Raw genomic sequence first — 22,586 nt, forward strand, 5'->3', positions numbered from 1 at the left:
ACTCTGCAGAGCAACGAGGCAATTCTCTTTCGTATTATGGCATAGTAGTTATCCGTGCGAGCTTGTGCAAACATGCCTGATGCGCTGCAGAAACGGGACAGCCCCAACAGCATCTTGAAACCATTATTATACTGGACACGCAGGGAACTGATGGTCTTCTGTGTATAACTAGTCCGAGGCTGCACGTGTAGATAATTTGAAAATAAGCTTTAAATAAAGTTATTATTACCTCGAATGCTATTTCATTAAAAGAAAATCAGCAGTATCCCATTTTTTACAATTTGGAGTTTGACGTCATAGTGCAGAAATAACATTCCATAGCAAATCATACCTTTGAGCAACAACCTGATGCACCGTCAAGTGCTGCGCCCCGTCGTCCACTCCGCTCAACCTCGTCTCCTGCTCGGCCAGCGATGGAAACGTTCCGCTTTCGCTGTTCGAACCTTCGTCGTTCTTATCTGCAAATGAAAGAGGTCAATTAAAAAAAGAGTTTAAACCTCCGCACAACACCGTCAATTCCGTTGCCGATTGTTGTAGATGGCGCTAGGCTAGATAAGTATATTCGCATTATAGCCTTTACGTATGAAAACTATCATCTCGCAATTTATAATTTCGGAATGTAAACGTCAACTTTTCTGATAACTGTCACAGACATTAAGGTATGTCGCCATGTACTAAACCTCTAACCCTCTCAAATAAAAAGACATACTAGATGGAGTTGTATGGTCAGATAATTTGATTTCTGTGCCATTGCGTACCTTGTTAGGGACATTAATATGAGATCCCTAACGACTTTCATACAGCCATTGTGACAAGATACAAAGTGACACAGAAATCAAATTCCTTGACTGTTCTTTAAGTAGGTGCAGTTACTTGAGACAAATGATCTTTGGATTACCCCACCATTACCCAGAGTAGAGAGACCAGGTTGCTACATATATTACTCTAGTAGAAGATTTATTAATTAATTCCCAGCTAGCGTCTACATTCCACGTATTTAGCCCGAGGGAGGCTTGTTGGCGACGCGTGGGGGTTGCACTAGTTGATATTCGGTTAACTCCAAATGGACACCAGCAAATTCTAAATATGCTAGATAAGAAACTTACTAATAAATTCCCAGCTAGCGTCTACAGTCCACGTATCAGTTTTGCCCGATGGTGGCTTGTTGGCGACGCGCGGCGGCTGCACTGGTTTAATCTTCGGTTTACTCCTGAGAGATACCAGATTGTCCACCGACGTTGACGTATTCGGGGATGAAGCTGGAATGGATATTAATTTCTATTAAATCTGTTAAGGCTTATATGGGTATTAGGGATAATTTTACGAAAGCAATAGGCCAATGGTCATGTTTATTACTTTTATCAGGTACATGATAAAACAAGAAACCCATGATTATGTTTGTATCAACGTGGTATTAACCTCTCGTATCCCGGAACAACGAAGAATTTTTTCACTGATGGCCAGCAGATAGAACAAAAAGCGCAAAATATTGAATAAATCAAATAACCAGACTGTTATGAACAGTGGGAATATCATTAAATAAAAAACCAAAAAATGGTACTTAATTATTACTTACGTGATAGTTCCTCTATGCTATGCATATCACGAAGCGGAAAGTATGGGTGGTTATGGGGTGGCTCCGAGTACCTTTGCGATAAACTGACGCCAACTCGAAGGAGTTTACGACGTTGTACCTGTGGTAACGCTGCCTGAAAAATAAAAATGATTATAGAATAGTTCTATTAGTATTGCACATAAAGCAGAATACTAAACCATACAGAATACCAGAGTCGTAATAAAACTAATGTTGAAACTATTTAGTTTTGGTTTTTGATGGCGGGTATGACCGACTCAGACCTTAGAGATCGTCCGTCCATAATATGAAAAAAACTCTAATTGTTTCTTATACTATACCAATAAAGTTACCATTTGGGAAAACTTACTTCTTTTAGAGTGTCCACAGGATCTGCGTAGAATGGGCTTCCAGCATTGTCTTTATCAGAGTCATCGCCATTCATTTGTTTAACACAATCGTCTTCCAATTTCACCGTTTCCATGCTTTCAGTATTATGATTCTCCGAATTTCTAAATGTGGCTTCGATTTCTTCAGTCAATTTCTTATTCATGTTCATAGAAATGCTAAGTTTATCTGGCCTCTTTGGTATTATATCTCCTTTGCTGTTGGTGGTCGCAATCAGCTCGTTTGAACCGTTGAAACTGTTTTTAAGTGAAGTTTCAGAAAGTTTTCGTTTTTCACTTAAGTTTTCGTTTGAATTCAGTATATGTATATTCTCCTTTTCGAGAATAGATTGTGTACTTTTTGCTGCGTTCAATTTTGCTGAAATTGCAAAAACTCGAATAAGAGAAATTCGATGAATGGCAGAAAATTGCAGCAACGGGAATATTTAATAATTTACTTACGTAATGTGTCTGGTAGGAGATCAGGTCTTTTGCTCTTCATAAGTCCATTATGTACGTTATTGTCGCTCTCCGATTTAAAAGGTTTGAAAGAAGAACAATTATTGCTTTCCGGTCCCCAAATATCTTCATAATCAGATACTTTATCCATCAATGAACTTCGATAATAAATGCCTGGTGATTCCAAGATATCAGATTCCTACAAAATATGTATTGTTAATATTTAAGACTACTGAAAAAAGCTTAAAACAGCAAAAAGATAAAATAAAGACATCGAAATTCAGGCTTCCTTTGATAAGAAACGTGCGGTTAATAATGACCATTCAAAAGTAATAGATATCCCAAACAGACATGAATACATATTGGTTTACCGTCCTACCTGATAATGCCTGGATTCCTTTCGCAGGGAGTGCTTACTCCTCCTGGATCGACCAGACGGCGTAGTCGACGTAGTATTAGAGTTTGGGGACAACACTTTATCTCTCTCTTTCCCGTTCATAGGTGAGACCATGGACTGATTTGACGTTGGGGAAAACACATGCTTATTCGTTAAAGGAGAACTTCTCGAAACAGGTGAGAAAATCTCACTTTTATTCGTTTGACTTAAAGGAGAAAACACACCACTTTTGGAAGAAATAGTATCGTTAGATACTGGGGAATTTATTTGACTTGTAGGAGAGAAAATACCACTGGTTACTGAATTGGTACCATTAGGTGAAACTAACTGATTAGGTGAAAAACTGTTGTTAGATTTAGTCAAACTATTGCCCAGCGGGTCGGCGGAATCGGAAGTATTCGTTTGAGATTGCGGTTCTAACGGCGATCCAGGTTCAGTGTTCTGCTCAATCATTTGTCGTTTTAAACTGCCGTGCAAATTAGCTGCCATGGTACTGATGCACTCCCCCTCTGGCGACATGCGGTGCATCAAGTTCTATATGGGACAAATATAGGGTTCCTTTTAGTAAGTAGGTATATTTTAACACCATAAATTACTTTTACAATCAACTATTGATGAGGATAGAATTGGTTATTTTCAAGCAAGTTAACATGAAAGCATGCATTTCGAAAACGTACACACAATAATCACGCCCTTCTCAAATTTAGAAATCTCACCTGTTCGTTGCATTCGTCATAGGCTTTTGCATCGTCCATGATGGTGAACACATCCGTTGTACTATTATTGTTGATAGCGTTAGACGCAAGCGTTAGTTGTAGCCGGTCACTCCGAATGCTTTCGTTTATTTGGTGATTGTGGATCTGAGTGTTATTAACGCTAAACGTGACTGTTGTCGTGACTGTTATGTTTCCGTTTGATGCTTTGTTAATAGGGTTGAAAGCTGAAACCTCGTTCTTGGGCGACAGGGATTTTGGGAAGGGAGGTTTAGCCCACCGAGGAGGCGGCGGTGGAGGAGTGGTCTTAACACTGCCTAGCTGCGTGGGAGAATGTTGCGTGTTGGTGGTAGGGAATGTATGAGGTTGTGTTATATGAGCCTGAAAAACAGGTAACGCATTAATAATGCAGTCAAATATAAGCGGCTGTTAATTTAAAAATAAAGTATACTTACGGTACTAGACATGAGACTTAAAGTATTAGGTGGGGTCGGCCTGGGAGCACGAATGAACGCTCCATTGGGTTTCGCTGGCGGTGAAGGGGCTTGTCTGCCCTTAAAAGTGCTGAGGTTCTGGTTTTGACTCGGAGGGGAACCTGATGCATCTATTGATGACATCTTAAGCACGACATTTTGTTCTTTCTCTGGACTGAGTATCTGTTCTCTGGAGTTTGTTCCTATACCTGAAAACATTAAAAAGAAATGTTTTACAAATTTTGCCACTCGATTCAAGTCTGTTTATTTCTTCATTATAATTATATGCCCGTGACAAATGGAGGATTATTCTGCGAGCCCTATGTCCCTAATGAGGGATAACAGGAATGCATCATCATCATCATATATGCTTTTATTATGTTTGCGCCATCACGGTTACACAATAAAACCATACGTCCATCCTCGTTCAAGGTATTTCTGGGATAAGTTCAGTTTCCTCCCTTGGTACTCTTGTCGTTTTATCTTTTAACCAATAGATTAGAAGTTTTATTGAGCTTACTGTAGGACTAGGTCGATTTGTGTAAGATTGTCCAATAATATTTATTTTATAGATACAAAAACCAATTAACAATCAATCATCGATTTGTATCCATCGATATAGTTGGCAATAGACAGATAAATCAATTAAGTGTTTAGTGCTATTTTTAAGAACACTTACTTGCATTAAAACTGCTTAGACTAGATCCCGTGTCAGAAGGCGTCACAGCCATAGGCACGACGCCATTTGACTGACTGGGAGAGAGCAGATTCTGTGGGTTGTTCTTTGGGTTAGCCATGGGATAGCCCCAGAACTCTTGGCCCAGCAGGGCCAGGGAGCTGAGTTGGTGTCTGCTCTTTGCTTCGCGGAGGGGGCGTGGTAGTTGGAGCTGGACTGGGAGTTCATCACTGGAAATAGAAAAACAGCCTTTTGTCACTCTGCGCATAAGCTGCAAAGAACTAAACAAAATTCCAAAAATATCGTTAAACCAGTAAGGTTTGAATGCCTCACTACTCCATTCCACAGTAGATTGTACACATGTTATGTGTACTGTTCAAAACAAACTGTTCTTTACATATATATTTTTAAAGGTGTCAATCGTATCAAATTTTTACGAGGATCAAATTTCTATATGGGATCAACTGCAGTAAAGCAATAAATAAGTCAGAAATAAGATCAAATAACAGACAAGTTTAATCTGATTTTGGTGGGTAAGTTTAATACAACTGTTTGAAAGAAATCGCACTCGCACAAATATATTCATAAATTAAGTAAGCAATACAGGTTTTTTATTTAGTCACCAGCAATAATTTACGGGGTGAATATATACCTTACCTTACCTTACCTTAAATGTATATTGATTTGACTTATAGGTCATACGGAGCAACTTATATTTTAATATTTGCGGTGACAAAATGGATACCACCGAAAAACAAAACTCGAAAGTACAAATTCAAAATCAAAATCTTACCAGCACTGAGAATAATGTGCAATCAACTCCGGTATGTTATCGAATCGGTTGTGCGAGGTCTCGAGGCCTATGCGGCCCCCCGCGGCCTGTATCAGGTAGTGTTCGATATACGGCCCCTTGTCCGCCGGCAACCTAACACTGATCGCCATCGTGTCGGGCTGACTAGACTGCCGAACCACGAAGTTCTGGAACATTACAAATAAAATTAAAAGTAGGGTAAGTTAATGTCGACACAAATCTTCTAACCTCACGTAACCTAACCTTATCCGTCTTGACAGACAGAGGACAGAGGGAGGCAGATTTTCTAGCAAAAATGGTGCCAAACGACCGGAACTTTTCGGTGCCGGTCGGGTCGCTTCTCCTACTCGTACCTAAGTCTTTAGGGCAAAATGGAAAGTACATAGAAATGTGTTTCTTTTTTTCCATAAAGTAGCGTGAGACTTTTTGCACATGTTTTGAATGCTTTTAAAGTAAAAAAGGCGTTTTATTATTCATTTTATGTGATAAAGGAAAGGACTATACTGATTGTTGATCAACTGTGCAATATAAACGTACCTAATACTCCCGTTATCATTCTTCAAAATGTACTTGTTAGAAACTTCATAATTTTCTTTGGTCATGTTTGTTATGTAAACGAAATAATTTTATTAAAAACCAATTTTAATTGTGTTTCGCGTTACAATTTAACATCTGGTACAATTTCATAACATGTGACCTTCTATATAAGGTCATCATCATATATTTAAGAGTAAGTCTCTTGTCGGTGGAACAATTTCCATGTTTGGCGGTCCTCTGCCTTCTCTTTGACAGCCTGATACGACACGACAGGTAGGTCTATATAAGGTATCGTTCATAAAAACAAAAATGGAATGTCAAAATTATATCCCAATTTTATATTAACAACATATTATGATTTTTTTCTCAGATAGAATTTCGAATAAAGGACGATTAGGGAACTGTACTCCATCCCTCTTACTTTGCAGTAGATAGAGCAGTGATTCCAGACAAGAGCCGAAGAGAAGTAAGTATTGTACCATTGTAATAACCAACGCCGCTTGCTTCATGGAGCTCGATGAGCAACCACCAGCCTTGGTAAAAGTAGACAAGTTTATTAAGAAACAAACATACCCCTTCCTCTTTCCCCTGAAGAAGATGGAATGCCCCGGCCCTCTGGATGCCAGGAAGGAACCAGACGGGGTGTGTTCTAATCAGTCGCTCTAGGAGGCCGATGTCACACGGAGGCTGCTCCTCTGAGCCTGAAGATGAATCCACTGATGAACAGTCGCCGCGGACACCTTCGCCATCGGATGAAAGGCTCTCTCGGCTCTGTAAGGAAGTTATCTTGATTACATTCCAGGAAGTTTTGCAAGGTTGTGTCGTCTACTCTTCTTTTAATGATTATATACGTTGATTTTTTCAATACTTAGACATTTAAATTCGTTTTTACCGAATTTAAATTAGCATGTTAGAAGGAATCTGGAGATTTATTGTCGGGGCGTTAAAAAAAAAGTAGGCCACGATTTGACTTAGTTTTTCATTAACAATTGATGTACGCTGCTAATTTAGTCCTCAAGTGAGCCAGATGAAATCATCACTTTATGAATGAATTCAATGCAATTTTGCAGCTCGTTGTACAATTCTAAGAAAATGTAGCTACTAGTTATTGATGCTGCAACAACATATTACCTAATCAAAAGGTTCTGCACATGACTCTATTGTGAGGATATTACATCTCGCAGTTAGTTTTAATAGCCACTTTTGCTTCTTAGTTTTGTAGGTATGATTTACATTTTACGCGACGCAATTTAATTCATCCATAATTATTATTTATTCCATCTTGATTACTACGAGCGCCTTTATAATTTAATATAAACGTTCTACTGAGAAAGAATAATAACCCAATATTCTTAAAGCTTTAACAGCCTCCTAATTAGGACGGTCCCCTGTTTTGTTTACGAAATATCATACAAACAGTCCCTCTGTAATGATTGTACGGGGGAAATAAGCCCCGTAAACCCGGGCTCAACTCTCATTGAGGGATCGGCGTGTGTGTACAGCTTAAAATAAAGTGAATTTTATGAGGATATTGTGGTAAGTAAATTATATTGCCGGTTGTTTGTCTTCTACGTGTAAACGATGCTGCTATTAAGATAATGTGTTGCAAAATTATGCAGTAAACTGTGAATTTATAACTGCGGTGCGATATATATGTTTAGGGATTTGCAGCCGAGCGATAAAAACTTTTTGTATATATATATATGTACAAGAATGTTCATTTGTATAAAGTTAATGTTCCTTCAGCATCTCATCCAAACTCATGCGATGCGATTTTGTCCCTAAAAAATGTAATTTGTAAGTGTTATATTTGCCCATCTCCCCGAATACCACCAAAAAATATTTAGTACTTTTTATTTAAATTGCTAGTCGTCGCCGTTTCTTTTTGAACATCTCTGAACACGTTTTTGTTAAACAAATAGAGGAATAAAACGCGTAGGTAGGTACCCTCAAATACTTAGACACAATTTCCAGAACGCCCCTTCAAACAGAGAAGGCTTTGTTCACAGACTTGGAAATATTATTACCCGATTTTCTCTGGAAAGGTTCGCGGTACAAAGGCAGAAGGCACCCAATTTCACATGTGTCCCGCACATATATTCACTATTTTAGTTGCATATTTTGCCGTAAAGTCGTCTACCCTTTTCCGCCGGTCATTGCCCCCAGATAAGCCTGTAATATAACCAGAAATCATGATAGCGGCTGGAGATAAAATATAAAAAATACGCTCAGAAGCCGACCCCACTTTTCCACTTCTCATTTCATAAAACATCCCTGGCTAGTACAAATTTTCCACATTCCTTCAAGCGTGTTCTTAGGACGATTCCTAACTTTAATAAATTCTATTTTATTAGACAAAATGAACAACCAATCAATCAATCAATCAATAATTTATTGCAAGAACATAGTATTACATAAGTTGATAAATATTTAAAAGAAGTGTGTCTTATATTCTACCAGAGAAGGCATGCAATATTTACAATATTTATTTACAGGTACAATTAGACACTAACAATTATTGTATACACTACCACCAAAATATTACAGAAAATTTAATGTCAAGATATTACACAAAAATAAATTTCATAGTCAAAACAGTATCTAACAATTTTATAGTATTAAATCAGAGTATCTTTTGTTAGAAATTAAAGTTAGTTGGGATCTTAGCAACTAGATATTAGGTGTATTTGCTAAACCTATTACAAGAAAAAAAAAACCGGAGTCGGACTCGCCCACCGAGGGTTCCGTACTTTTTAGTATTTGTTGTTATAGCGGCAACAGAAATACATCATCTGTGAAAATTTCAACTGTCTAGCTACGGCTCATGAGATACAGTCTGGTGACAGACAGACGGACAGACAGACAGACGGACAGCGGAGTCTTAGTAATAGGGGTCCCGTTTTTACCCTTTGGGTACGGAACCCTAAAACATTGACAGTTGCATAGTATCTCAATTTAACTTTTCAAGGTTTGTTTACAGTTATAAATATTACAGGAAAATTAGTTAAATTTTAAAAAGTCCGATATTACCTAGGCACCATCCTACGGATAGCTGTCAAAGACCTTACGCCCTACGCCGCAATAATGCAAGATGTTCATCTAAGTATAGTCAAAGCCGCAGATTCATTTTCACTTGGCTTTTAAGACGTAAGTGGAGGACCCGTGCGAAATCGCCTTTACATACAAACGTAGTCCTCATTTTCCTCCCTATTAACATTATTGAAAATATTTTGACAGAATTTGTTGTTGTATATCAACCACAGCTATACCCCTACGTTTGATTTATTTCAAATTTTTAATTATTATTATATATATTATTTAAAAATTTGTATGAAAACGGTTTTTCGCTCCTAATTTTTACAATAATCAAAAAATCTAAAAAAGTCTAACGTAGGTATGGTTAATATACATCAAATTATGTAAGAATATTTTCCATAACGTCAATATCCAGAGAGGAAAATGGGCACTACGTTTGTATGGAGAAGCGGCCGTCCCCTTTCCTCTTAAGTCAGAACTACTTTGAAAGAGAAATCTTTGGTAAGTGCAAAATAGCTAGTGTGCATTTCAAGCAACATAATTTGCAGGGAAAAACTTCTTTCTGCAGGTATAATTGCTAGAAAGTATGCTGCTCTAAAATGGTTTTCTTAAGTCACCGTGTTAGTGTCTTGGAACGCTTTGAGTACCTAAGGCACAGAATAAGTAATAGGATGATAATCCTACGGGATGGGATGTTGATATTAAGAATTAATTTTAGATTATAATTATTTCTCAGATCTTCCATGGCTCCTGGTTTTGACGTATATGGCGGGCAAAATGACAGCGACCATCTGCTTAAATACCGCCCAGATTTATACTTTCGAGCTGTTTCCTACGCAAACAAGGAGTTCCATGCATGCACTGTGATTGGCTATAGGCAGCATTGGTTCTATAACGGCTACACAAACTCCTTTTGATGGTAAATATAGTCTTAAAATAAAGCATTTACAAATTTGTAAAACTACAGAATTACATTGTGGGTTAACCCAGAGTTCGTCCTTGTTTCGGAGGTTACAGCTACTACTTATTTAGTAATTATTCTTACATTTTATTTTAATTTACATACCAAATGCAAATAGCGACAGTTTTACATGCAGTTAATAATTAATATTATATGATAAAGTAAAATTTTATAAATGTATTCACCTACATTAATAAAAAACTTTAAGCCAGCAATATTAGCAGTATAAACATAGGTACTTTCCATCTAAAAACTACTTCGAGACTGATGTTCATTCAAAGATTTCAAGTAAGAATCGTCATTGCTTAAAGCCCTATTTGCTTTTATACCGATTGTCCTAGCGAACCTAAATCTGTAATGAAATGAATTTTTTTATATTCAGGCAACTATTGGCCCATAGATAAATACCTTAAAACTAGCATACATATTATTATATATATAAAAAACAACGCAATGTAATGTAATGTTTCCGCTTTCCAGATGGCGTATTGGTCTGGTTTACCAACAGCGATGTTCGGTGCTGTAGCGTTGATGGCCGGGCTGGCCACGTTGCTCGTGCTCGAAACGGGGAACCAGAACCTTCCGGACACGGTCTGTGAGGCCGAGGCTTTAGAATACTCCGATAGAATTAAGAATTAATTGTAGACTACTTTCTATATTAAATAGTTTGTTATACAAATTTTATTGAACTATTAATCAAACGGTAAACATGGAAGAGCAGTCATCATCATCATCTTCCTAGCATTGCTCCGGCATCAAGCCACGGATATGCTACTTCACTACACAATTTCATGTGTAAACTGAATAAGCATTGAATTAATTGAATAATATGGTGTTCGTGATAACTTTTGTTAACCAACAGCTGTTACAATATTTATCTGCATCTTTGATTAACTATAACTCCACAAAAGCGAATATGGAATACATAATTGTAAACGCAGAGACGAACATCTTATAAAGATGCGCTATCTAGTTTGAATTTTTGAAGCACAGTCATCATTCACATCACACCTGTTTGCCTTGCAACAATCCCGTCGTCGTCGCTAATTTTACTACATATGTGTCAAAGAAAGTGTCTCTTGAAACCAATGTTTTCATGGTTTTTAAATAATATAATTATATTATTAAATAATTTTAAATAATAATTGTTAATAAGTGTTGCAATTCAACACTTATTAACCATCGTTAATAAGTGTTGCAACTATAGCGATAGACATAAATGAATTCCAAATCGGAACTCAATACGATTACTCGAGTTCCAGCCGCCTATAAATTAATATTTAGTTCCATGCAGCCGGCGGCCGGCTATTCTACCAATAATTAATATTTCAAACCGAACTGTATAAGCCACCAGCGCTGCCGATCACTTCGTAAGCCGATTAAGTCAGCAGTCTGCCTCAAACAAGCCTCTTAGGAACTCCAATTGCGTTCATAAATCGTTGCATATTTCGGAAAATATCTAAGTTTGGTAACTTAAATATTAAAGAGTCAATAAAGATTTCATGCTTGCTATTATTTCATTAATCAATTTAAAAATTTATAGGTAAGGTGACAAGCAGGTACGCTTTACATCGAAACATTTGTGCTGACAATTCCCCCTTAATTTATTTAACCGCTAACAGCGTTCGTTGAATTGAAACAAATGACACGATGATAATTAATCCGAAGCAATTTGGGGCTTTTAACACGACAATAATTCTGCGGAAACGCGACAATCTAGACGATGAAATTAATTTCACAATCGGTTACAATAACAAACGTGGCAATGGCGCCATGAATCATACGGCACAAAGGCCCGCGCGGCAGCCAAGGTGTTAAATTTCAGGGCACAATAGTCCAGAACCGCGTTCGGGACGCTAGCGACACCTCAAATATGTGCTTTGAGATTTATGTGCCAAGTTAGATTGCAATTAGTTTTCTTCGGTGAAAGCGGTCGTTAAGGGAATGTACTGACATGTTATAAGTTGGATTTACCGGAGTTTGGGAAACCGAAATTGTTATTAAAGTATGCCGAATGTGAACACTTGGGTTGCTTTAATCGACCTTATACGACAACCATGCATCACCAGATAGGGGCACGAAATAACTTATAATGAACTTGACAGGCTCATCAGTCTGAAACACATTTTCCAAATACCTATATAAACATATGTAATACAATATAAAAGCAGCTTAGAATATGTTTAGATCGCCCATGACATACTTTCAGCTTGAATCAACATTGGGAATAAGAAAATCTAAAATGTAATCGTATCTAATTAAATATTTATAACCCAAATAAATAAATAAAAAATTCAAGCTATTTTTCAAACCTATGTAAACGCCAACAAACTCTAAAACAAAACGTATAAAAAATTCAAACCCGAACAAATGTTCATCAACGAGGTGCATAATCTCAAAACCCTCCGTAATCTCTTAAGAGACATCTGCGTCTTGGCCGAGACTCATAAAAGTATACAGCAGTTGACGTTTAGTGTCGCAGGGCCCGTTTACGCGAGTTGCCAACTAAGTGCCAAGTGCGAGCACGTGCTCCCAGTTGCGGAATGGGTGAGATGTTTTAGCCGGTGGCTGCGCCACCTGTGCCTTCGACGATGGGGAGGTTATTGGGTTATATCTCAGTCTATGAGACTGCAACGGCCGAAGTGAAGCGTAGAGTAGGAAATTCCTAAAATAAATGGGGAGTAAAGGCGTGTGGCACTAAACATACTATTACTTATTCTATGACTAAACCGTCCGCTGACTTAAGCAGTTCGTTTTTTTTTTTCAATTTATGTATTATTAAAAAAAGAGGTACAATAATTGTTGCTACTTATCTGCCAAACTGCATAGCAGTTTGTTGGCAGAAAACTTATTCTACCCTTCACCATTGTAAATTAAGTTATTTTGGCGTTAAAAAGTTACGTTTACCTTATCGGTTGTTAATGGGTTGTAAAATAAAATAATAGGATGTAATCGCTTATCGTAACCAAACCGCCCTAAAAGTATCAACATATTTATGTCAGTGATGGATACAACAATGTACAAATGGTGGACTTAATGCCAAATGGCATTCTCTACCAGTCAACCATAGGACTTGATAGGACCGAACAGAGACACAATTGGTGTAACGAAAAAGATCAATGAATTAAATGAAAAGCAGACTAATATACTTATAAACTACATAGGTATATTACATAAAAACAAATATACATACACATTACACACTTTAAATATAATAGACACATACATACACATACTAAAAATATAATATTGATGAATGTTGATGAATATTTTTGATTTTGATTTATGTCGAAAGAAATCAAAAGAACCAAAATTTACTACCTACTCGTACGTACCATTTTTTTAGAGTCACAGTGAAGTTTTCGGAAAATTGAATTTGAAAGTAAATTTAAAATGTACAAAACGAAACGTAAACAAATTTTGAAACTTTCGAAACCGTGTTCAAAACTGCAAGTTCAAAAACCTTATTCAATATTCCTAAAGAACTTTCCGCAACTTGGAACTTTTAACGAGCGTCCGAGCAACAGTAAAAAAAACTTAACTCAAAATATACAGCAAGTTGAAACGGGCACCGAATAAAACCGTTATTACTTGGCAAACAAACTTACTCGGCGACCCTTTAGTTTTCTTCAAGTTCAATCAAAGAGAGCAAACAGTGTTTGTGGTCCTGGGATGCGAGGGGTGCATGACTCACGCAGGGTTAAAAATCAATAAGTCGGCCGGCTCGACCGGGCTGCGAATTATCCAATTGACACTTAGCTTCCTACTGCTAAACTATTTATATATAACTTGTGAATTGTTTATGATGTCCTATTTCCTAATTTGCCAAAAAAGGAATAATTTAGAATTCTGTAGGTAGTGCACCTAATTGCACAGATAACTATTTAGTTTCGAACGTTCGCTGTTTACATGAAAAACGGTTTGCACGCTGCAGCAGATCACATTTCACTGTTAGATATTCATAAATTTTTGTAGTATTATAATTTGCTCTGCTTAACATATTGTGCTTTCTTACTCGATTATGTCACATAGTCTTAATCCCAGCGATCATATTATGTATTTATTTTTTCCGAGCTTTGATATCAACGCTTGTATTTCTAAAATTTAAATCTTTACTTATTAACCTTTCGTGAAGTATCTTAACTCTACCCAATGACATTATCCAAACTATTTACTAATTATCAATTTTATATGTTGAAATGTACAATCAATGCCTATATTAAAATGTCATGGTTAAGTAAGAGACCTGGAAAACATAATTATGAATGTATTCCCCCATATTGTATTCGTTTTGGAAAAGGCACCCGGTGCATGCTTGGTGGTGCATTATAATAATGAGAGCCGGAAACTGGGCTGGGGTGAGACCGGCTGCTGGTCGTGATCGTGGGGTTCCAACTTAGCCTTATTCGTTATATAGCCGGTAATGTTGCGTGCATTTGCTTATCAAAAAATATTAATTATTATTCCGTACCAGGCTTCTTTTCTTAATGTCAAAACGTTTCGTGAATATGACGAACCTTCATAGGTATAGGTACATCACATATGGAGGTTTGTTTCATTACTCAAAAAAACTTTAAATTTTATGTTCAAAAAATGTCTTACATTATGTATATAGGTAACACGCTTGTGACTAAAAAGTGTGGGAATAACAGGACTAAAGTACCCAACAATCGGCCCGATTCGAACTTTAAGATACGTCAAATATTAGGTCTAGAAACGATATGGATTACATATGTCAGTGTCAAGAGTGATGGTTCCTTCAAACAAAAACGTCACTTTTGACACTGACACATCTAATCCATATCGTTTCTAGACCTAATATTTGACGTATCTTAAAGTTCTAATCGGGCCGAATATCAGTATTACTATTTTGATATAGAGACTGAGGCTAAACGAATAATTTATTACATCTTTGAGCTAATAAGGCGTTGCAACAAATCGGCCAACTTTTAATTCTAAATCCTATAAAAGTTAATTTATCCGGCTGTCGCCAGCACTTATGCTCCCTACACGCTCACCGGGGGCATAATCGCTTCCGATTAAAAAAGGACACTGGCCCTGGTTTAATTTGCACCCAACTGTACTGAAAGGCAATCGATTACGAAACAATGGGTGCATCCACTCTGCAGTAATTTCAGATTTCACGTTTCGAGCATTGAATTGTGCGTCAAATTTATGCGATCGAAATGTCACCCTTTGTGAAATTTAATCGGAGCATAAAATGCAGACAGGCGTTAGAGGCTATATAGTATGGGTACAGGTTTGCTGAATGTAAAAAAATGTGAGCAAATAATAATACGTGCACACAAAGCACTAAAAGTACCTGCCTAGTATAAATTGTCTTGGATATGATAAGAATTTTAACTTAGTAGGTAGGTACTTTAGTAGGTTAATGCCAGTCCTCTGGTGAGTAAAAATATCACTAATAAAATAAATGAAACTTTTTAATAATACGGAGTAATTTACAGTTCATTTTTGTTTTCTTTAATGGTACTTTTAAAATAACTCAATGAATATGCAGTAATTGCAAATTCATAAACTCGTTCACGTTCCAATGCTCATTTACCAGCAAACTTAAACCATTAAATTCAGCGCTTTTCCGATTAACTGGCAATTGAAAATTAATTTTCAAAATGAGAAATTCTTTTCCTGGGTACGAATAATTATTAGTGAATTTGTATAATAAAATAATGATAAATGAGGGTCGTGGAATTATCATTAAAGCGTTTTCTTTTGGAATAAATATGTACTAATTAATATATATACATATATAAGGCTTTGTACTCTCGAGTGAGATGATTCATCCAAAGAAAAATTTGTGTTAACTAGGTTTCATGTTTCTTCAGAAGCATGCAGAATAATAATCAAATTGCCTTAAAATAGGCAAGCCGATGGGTATCCATTTATGGTGGGTTCGGACAGTAACGTGAATAACATTTATGCAGGTTCATAGCTGATGCAGTAGTCATGCTTAATTATGCCGTCTCGAAACATAATAATGCTCGCATAAACTCCCTGAAAGCTGTAATGAAGTCATAAAAATAATTAAGTCTACCTACGGTATTATTTCGTGTTAGGTATGAATTAAAATATTAATTTCCTAGTAAAATTTATATAAGTTTATTAAAGGAACGTTTCAAGTAAAGGACCGGATAGGGATCTATAAAGAAGAAAATTGCCTGTTTAGCATACATTCTGGTGACTTTTCACTCGCACAAAAGACAACAACCCCATTATTACTACTAAAGGGTGTCCGTAAAAACCTTAGTCGTTCGCACATGTCATTTACGGTCAGGACGCAGTTAACTTGGACCCAAGCATCCTAATTTGAGGGTTAATTGTCGGCCCCACGGGCTGCTAAGTGTAGTGTAATGAATATTATGCTTTTAGAACATCCCTAACTTTTCGGACCGCAGCGCGGTCGCCAAAATGGCAGCTATGAATTTAGTGATCAATAATGTTGGCAAAACCGTGGTTTATGCTTGTAAATGAAGTTTTTGTTCAGTCTAAAAGATTAAATTATACTCTAGTAGTAGGACTAGTAGCACAGCTACAATTATCTTAATTTTATAATCTTGATTTATTTATAGTTAGACAAGACCATTCATCGTGTAACCGTGCCTGAGAGGAATCCATCAAAGCAGCTATAAGTTAAAGAGATGCTTGAGCAATTTATTACCGTAGGTTACGCTTAACGTCGAGTTCGTGAAATAAGATTAGCATCTACAGAGTATTAGCGATGTTAGAAAGGTATATCTGTATGTGAAAATTACGTATCAGTACATAATTAACTCTGTATTCTAAAATATTAAACGATAAGATAAACGTTATATAAAAAACAAGAGCTCTGGTGATTAAATTAACCTATGAGTAATAGGTTAAGTTTTAATTTGTAAGAGGATTATTTCCTCGAAGTTCAACCGATAAACTAACATAACAACTCAAAACTTTCTCTATATTCCAAATACCTACTTAAAGGCGGTATCGTAAACAATTGTCGCCGCTCACTCCATTTACTCCCAAGTTCTCGAGGGCGTGAAGAGTTCGGAAGGGTTTCAAGTATACAAAGCAACACTCGCAATTGACTGAGAAGTTGCGGCTCAAGGATACTCCTGTCACAGACTGAACAGAGTGCAGCCGTGTTTATACGCAAATATTGCAGCAAAACAATGCAATTTTAAAGCAAAACGTGAAACGCAACTTTACACGACGCTAAAGCATTTCATTATGTTGCTGTTCGACGTTCTGAGTAATTTCAATCATTGTCCGGAGTTATTTAAAAACTTTTATAGCTACCGAAAACAAAATGTGTACGCCAAGACTCCAACACAAGTTTAAACTTTTTAAATTGCCTTCGGCTTGTTGTTACAGCTACAGCACGTAAATATGAATATAACGTTGAAAGTTCCTCTGCACATTTAAAGATGACTCAACAAAATAAAAGCACTGGTTTTTAGCGGAAATAGCATGATTGTGCCGCAAATGTGATTTCAAGAAACGTATTGGAAGATGTAACGCGTATATAACATTATTCCCAACCTATTCAGCTTAATGGAAGCAACACAGAAGGAGCTTTCCGATCTGAGTCGTATTCAAAAACACCCTTTTCATCGTTCTACAAATAAACGACCAAATCTAATTTCAGTCCGATACAATATTCTTCGCGGATCCTGGGATCGTATTCAGAAACGAAGATTCAACAACAAATTCATCATAAATATCAGTGTGTCACACTTTCACATATGGTTGTGTTGTAAAGCGAGTAAGAGTTCGATCCCTGTATTCGGCATCGGTAATGTAATCCAACTAATTCGGCATGCAAATAGCGCAACGGTACAACGAAAAGAACTCGTAAAAAAGTTTGCGAAACTAAAACCTGAACAAGACCGGAGAACGATGCGGTTCATTAGTCTAGATCAGAGAATAAAGTTCTAAGTCTGCGATTTACAACTTTTAAACTATTTAAGAGAGGATTTAATACTCCTCACTAGCAGTTGATTTTAACCGCAGAAAAGAAATTTGTAAGAACATACCAACAGGTACATTGTTTCGTCAGGTTTCCTTAATCCTAGTTAGCAGTTACCCGAGGGCCCCGGAACGCACGCTCCGAACTTGCACGATTTTAAACTATTTAAGAGAGGATTTTATACTCCTGACTAGCAGTTTATTTTAACCGCAGAAAAGAAATTTGTAAGAACATACCAATAGGTAAATTGGTCCGTCTGGATTCCTTTATCCTAGTTAGTAGTTACTCGAGGGCCACGGAACGCACGTGCCGAGCGGACTCGTTCGAAGCGTGCCTTTCGTAGCCGAGGCGTTAGATTGTTGATTTCTAGAACTACCCTCAAAATCCAACCAGGACTATACGAATAGTAATGACAATTAATACGTAGTTTATTTATTCAGTGATATTCTGAGATCACATGCCACACCACCATTTACTAACAGTGAGCTTTATTTTTGGCCCTATCGTCACTTTTCATCAAGTGGGACTAAGGTCAATAGGCAATCAGTTTCCAAATTTTTGCGCCAATATCTCAAAACTAACCTGACTTAAACTGTCCCCAAGACTATCATCAGCGTCGACCGGCCGAAACACTAGGCTCTCTTTCAGCGATAGATCCCTCCTTTTGCGCTCTTGCGCCTCCCGCATCGCTTGGCTTTGGAGTCTCTCGAAGAATTCCCTGGGCTTCAGTGGGGGAGGCTCGTCATCGGGCGGCGGGGGCGGGGGAGGGGGCAGCCGCGTGCGGGGCGAGCTCCGGATGAGGGAGCACTCGTCGTCTGCGGTGGAGCGCTCATCGTGCTCGGAGTCTGAGCTCCTACTGTCCCGCCGCCTCACGCCTTGCAGGTGAGGTTCGAGGAACGTCGCATTTCTGGAACAATAAAAAAAAAACTCTTGAATGACATCTTGCGAAGACTTAAAACCTGATACGGACGGCGGTACCAATGGACATATATACCTACCAATTATGCAGAAAAAAGAACTGGTTCACTTTTTTGTAACCAAATTTGTGCCACACCTTACTTATATACCGCTGGGTATCGTAGCGTTATGACTCAGACTAACATAATTATGACCTTGAGTAGGAGCCATGCCAAACAACATTTTAATTAAATGGCAAACTGTACGTGTGTCTAATAGCCCGAGAGACGGCAAAGTTTACCACCTGTCGCGCTCAAATTTGGGAAACTTCAGTATTCCACTCCACCTCATCTTACTGCGGTAGTGCGGTCAGGCACATATACAGGACACTCTATATCGCAAGTAAATGTAACCAATTCAATTGGAGCCTGTAGTCGTCTACATTAACACAGTATGACTATAGTTTGGTTCCTAATGCTGTATATGAATTAACAATTAAGCCGTTAGATTCATGTAAAGCAATACATATTCTTTATACCGTATGCAAGCCGACATCATAAAAAATTTATATCCGACCACAGCTACAGCCTACAGGGAAGGTTTGCGTAGACACTAGACACATGGGGCGCTGACCAGACCAAAGGCACATTAACTAAGATTTATTCCCGGGCCACAGCCAACGCCGTAAAAACCTCTGCACGGCTGATGGCAACACCGACTGAGTTTACTCGGTGAAAAATCACTTTAGAAAACTCCTACTTAATACAATTAAACATTAATAAACTGAACCGTAACCAGTGGCCATAAAGTTAAAATTGTATTAAAGGACAAATTTAATAGTAATCGGAAGCTACGCGATGTGTCTGTGTATGCCGGTAATTTGCGGAATGTTGCCAGTTCACTGCGTTATTTTTTGCAGGTGCTTTTGGGCCTATTTCTATCTGATACTTTTTGTATTCGAATGGAAACAGATTTTCCGCATACATAAATGTTTCGGTCTTGTTAGTAAATGAAAACTGTAGGCTGTCGTATTCTGTCAGTAGATTTACGATCGTTTGATGGATTTCGTTTACAAATTCGTACTAGTGGCCACAACAGTTTTGCCTTTTAATATGACTTTACTATATTTGACTTTATACCCTTTTCAACCGTGTTAAAGTCGTTTTTAGAGGGTTGTGATTAGCGAAGCTCGGGTTCGATCGTTGCGGAGAATAACGGTTCCGATGAAAAATCGCTGTAATAACGTTGTCGCAATGACGCGGAGTTGACACTCAATTTGTCAGCGGCACCTCGGCCGGCGCACGATAACTACACTAACGTTTTGACTACGAGTATAACAGATTGGCATCGTGTTAAATAAACTATTTCTTGTTGAAATTAGTTGAATTTTATTATTTATGAGAAAAAATAACCGCTGCCCAAAAATATGTCTGTGATAACTTTTGAGTGATAAGAGGATTTATTCTGCCTCTATTTTTATTGAAGCGTGTAATAAAGAATTACTCGTAGTTAGAGCAAGTGCTTAGATAACTACTGCCCATTTTTTCAGATTAAATGAACTAATTTTATTTTATTTTATACCACGTCGGTGGCAAACAAGCATACGGCCCGCCTGATGGTAAGCAGTCACCGTAGCCTATGGACGCCTGCAACACCAGAGATATAAGATGCGCGTTGCTGACCCTTTAGAAACCTGTACACATGCAACATACCTATAACACGGAAAAACTAAGAGAAAACTTTCAAATCACCGTATATCAATGGCTCTACGTCAAACATATCCCTCAGTAAGCCGGAGTGAATGTGGCATTGTTTTCCTCAAGGGATGTAAACTAAGATGCTCAAATCTGACAACAGCCAAGCGAACAGAAATAGTGTTTTATAGGAGCAATAGACTCGTAGGTATATAATTTAATATCTGTCTACGGAACGGATCCCATTAATCTAATCGTATCATGTGTCCCAAAAGCGGCGACAAATCATCGCGTCACGTTCGGTCATATGACGCCGTGGTCATTACAGGGCAGGGGCGTCATTATAATCGCTCAATGAGAATGGGCGAGAGAAAAGTTCAGAGAATCCAGCCTCAGAGGCCTTTTGAATATAGAATTGTATCATGGGACCTTTACATTGGTTTTCCCGAGATTACTCGCGTGCGCTCGCGTCGCTATGGAAATTACACAGCCAGGACGGGATGACGAGCCACGTAATTAATTAAAACATCATATTCGAAGCCAACACAGTAACAGGTGGAGCTTTAATGAATAATTTGGTGTCGGGTTGGCAGAATTTTTAATATGGATGAGTATCGAACGCTTCGAATTGATGAGAATAAAAACAGTGTTCATGTGAAATGTAATGGTAGCAAAATAATAAAAACTGTTACACAGCCACGTCACGGTTACTCTTTCAGTCCAATTTTAAAAGTAGCTTGATGGCCAAAGTAGCTCAGCCACGCACCGCCCCGCCCCGATTCGAATTACCTTGCCCCGCGACAGCAGATTGACCTTTTGCCGACCGCTCAGTACTGTTTTTCAGGGACCGGCCGGCCCGCTATCCCTTATCCGGGTTTTATAAGGGTATTGCGTAAGGCTTAACTCACCATACCCTTTGCCAGACGAAACCCTTTCATTTTGCTTTTAAAAACCCTTATATAAAGCTAACACATTTGAGTAATCGGTAGCCCAAATACCCTTACAAAACCCTTATCATCCGCTCACCAATACCTTGCTTATTGCTTATAAGGGTTAGCCTTACAAAGGGCTTCCCTTTTAGCGTGCTAATTTAAGTCGTCTACCTTGTTCATAAAGCACACATTACTTCGAATCCGAGCGATCGTCGGCGGCGACGGCGGTGTTCTTTGACTAGGCACGTATTTTCTTTCCTTTTCATACACTAGCGTAGATATATACTAATCCTGTCTCTTTCACGCAAAGGGAAACCTTTATAAAAAGCTCTTAAAGATAAGGGTAACCCTTATTAAGGGCTAGCCTTATTTTTGGTTAGCTTTTCGGTAAGGGTTAGTCAAAGGTAGGGGTATGAATGGGCTTGCAGTTCAAAAGGGAAAGTCTTTCAAATGTGTTAGCCGTGTTTAAGGGACGCCCATTGAAAGGGTTTTATCGCGGAAAGGGTTGTCCGGTCCCTGCTGTTTTTAAGCAACTTACTCACACAATGACGCATGGTTCGTGTACAGACGTGCCGTTCACACATAGAAACGCAAGTGACTTTTGATGTATAGCGTCTCCGCCCTGTGCTTTGACTATCAATATTTATTTGATGATGACTGAATGTACCTACGTCAAGAATTGAATTAATGTGTTGACTAAATGCAGTCCTGAATATTGTGTCTCAGTACTTACGCTAAGATGTTAGAGAAAAAATGTGACACAATTATATGCGTTATCAAGTTTATTGTCACATAATGTTAAAAGGCTATGAAGTACAAACATAATAATCGCAGTGTAGTTACAATCAAGCCTCGCCTACACCACACTACACTAAAACAACTGATTATTTACTCACAAGGCCCGGAATCAGGAGATTAATTGCACATTCTGTGCCCGCTACAGGAAAAAAGGTATTTCCTTCGCTTCAGGTAGGGTTACTTTTGTATTTTTTGAAAATTACAAGACTTTGTCTATTTCATTCAGAAGGAGAAATTATCGGATTTCGAAAAGGCCATAGAGCTTAAGATTGAAATT

The 22,586-nt window shown here is 37.9% G+C and overlaps 1 protein-coding gene across 8 annotated transcripts in view; it reads right to left on the reverse strand.

Annotated features, from left to right (window-relative positions):
* LOC134747566 (protein sprint) overlaps positions 1–22,586 on the reverse strand; it is a 323,735-nt gene that overhangs the window by 12,325 nt on the left and 288,824 nt on the right. For 6 of the 8 annotated variants that reach the window (XM_063682142.1, XM_063682139.1, XM_063682141.1 and 3 more), the window contains 12 exons: positions 18,571–18,895; positions 6,599–6,796; positions 5,471–5,655; positions 4,681–4,907; positions 3,984–4,210; positions 3,532–3,909; positions 2,798–3,349; positions 2,422–2,617; positions 1,944–2,338; positions 1,577–1,709; positions 1,107–1,259; positions 332–458 (listed from right to left, as the gene is read on the reverse strand). In XM_063682142.1, the coding sequence (XP_063538212.1) occupies positions 332–458; positions 1,107–1,259; positions 1,577–1,709; positions 1,944–2,338; positions 2,422–2,617; positions 2,798–3,349; positions 3,532–3,909; positions 3,984–4,210; positions 4,681–4,907; positions 5,471–5,655; positions 6,599–6,796; positions 18,571–18,895 (3,096 nt within the window). The remainder of the gene's footprint in view (positions 1–331; positions 459–1,106; positions 1,260–1,576; positions 1,710–1,943; positions 2,339–2,421; positions 2,618–2,797; positions 3,350–3,531; positions 3,910–3,983; positions 4,211–4,680; positions 4,908–5,470; positions 5,656–6,598; positions 6,797–18,570; positions 18,896–22,586) is intronic. The other 2 variants (XM_063682143.1, XM_063682145.1) reach the window with 2 other exon arrangements.

Source organism: Cydia strobilella, chromosome 15, assembly GCF_947568885.1.
Source record: "Cydia strobilella chromosome 15, ilCydStro3.1, whole genome shotgun sequence".
Taxonomy (NCBI): Eukaryota; Metazoa; Arthropoda; class Insecta; order Lepidoptera; family Tortricidae; genus Cydia; species Cydia strobilella.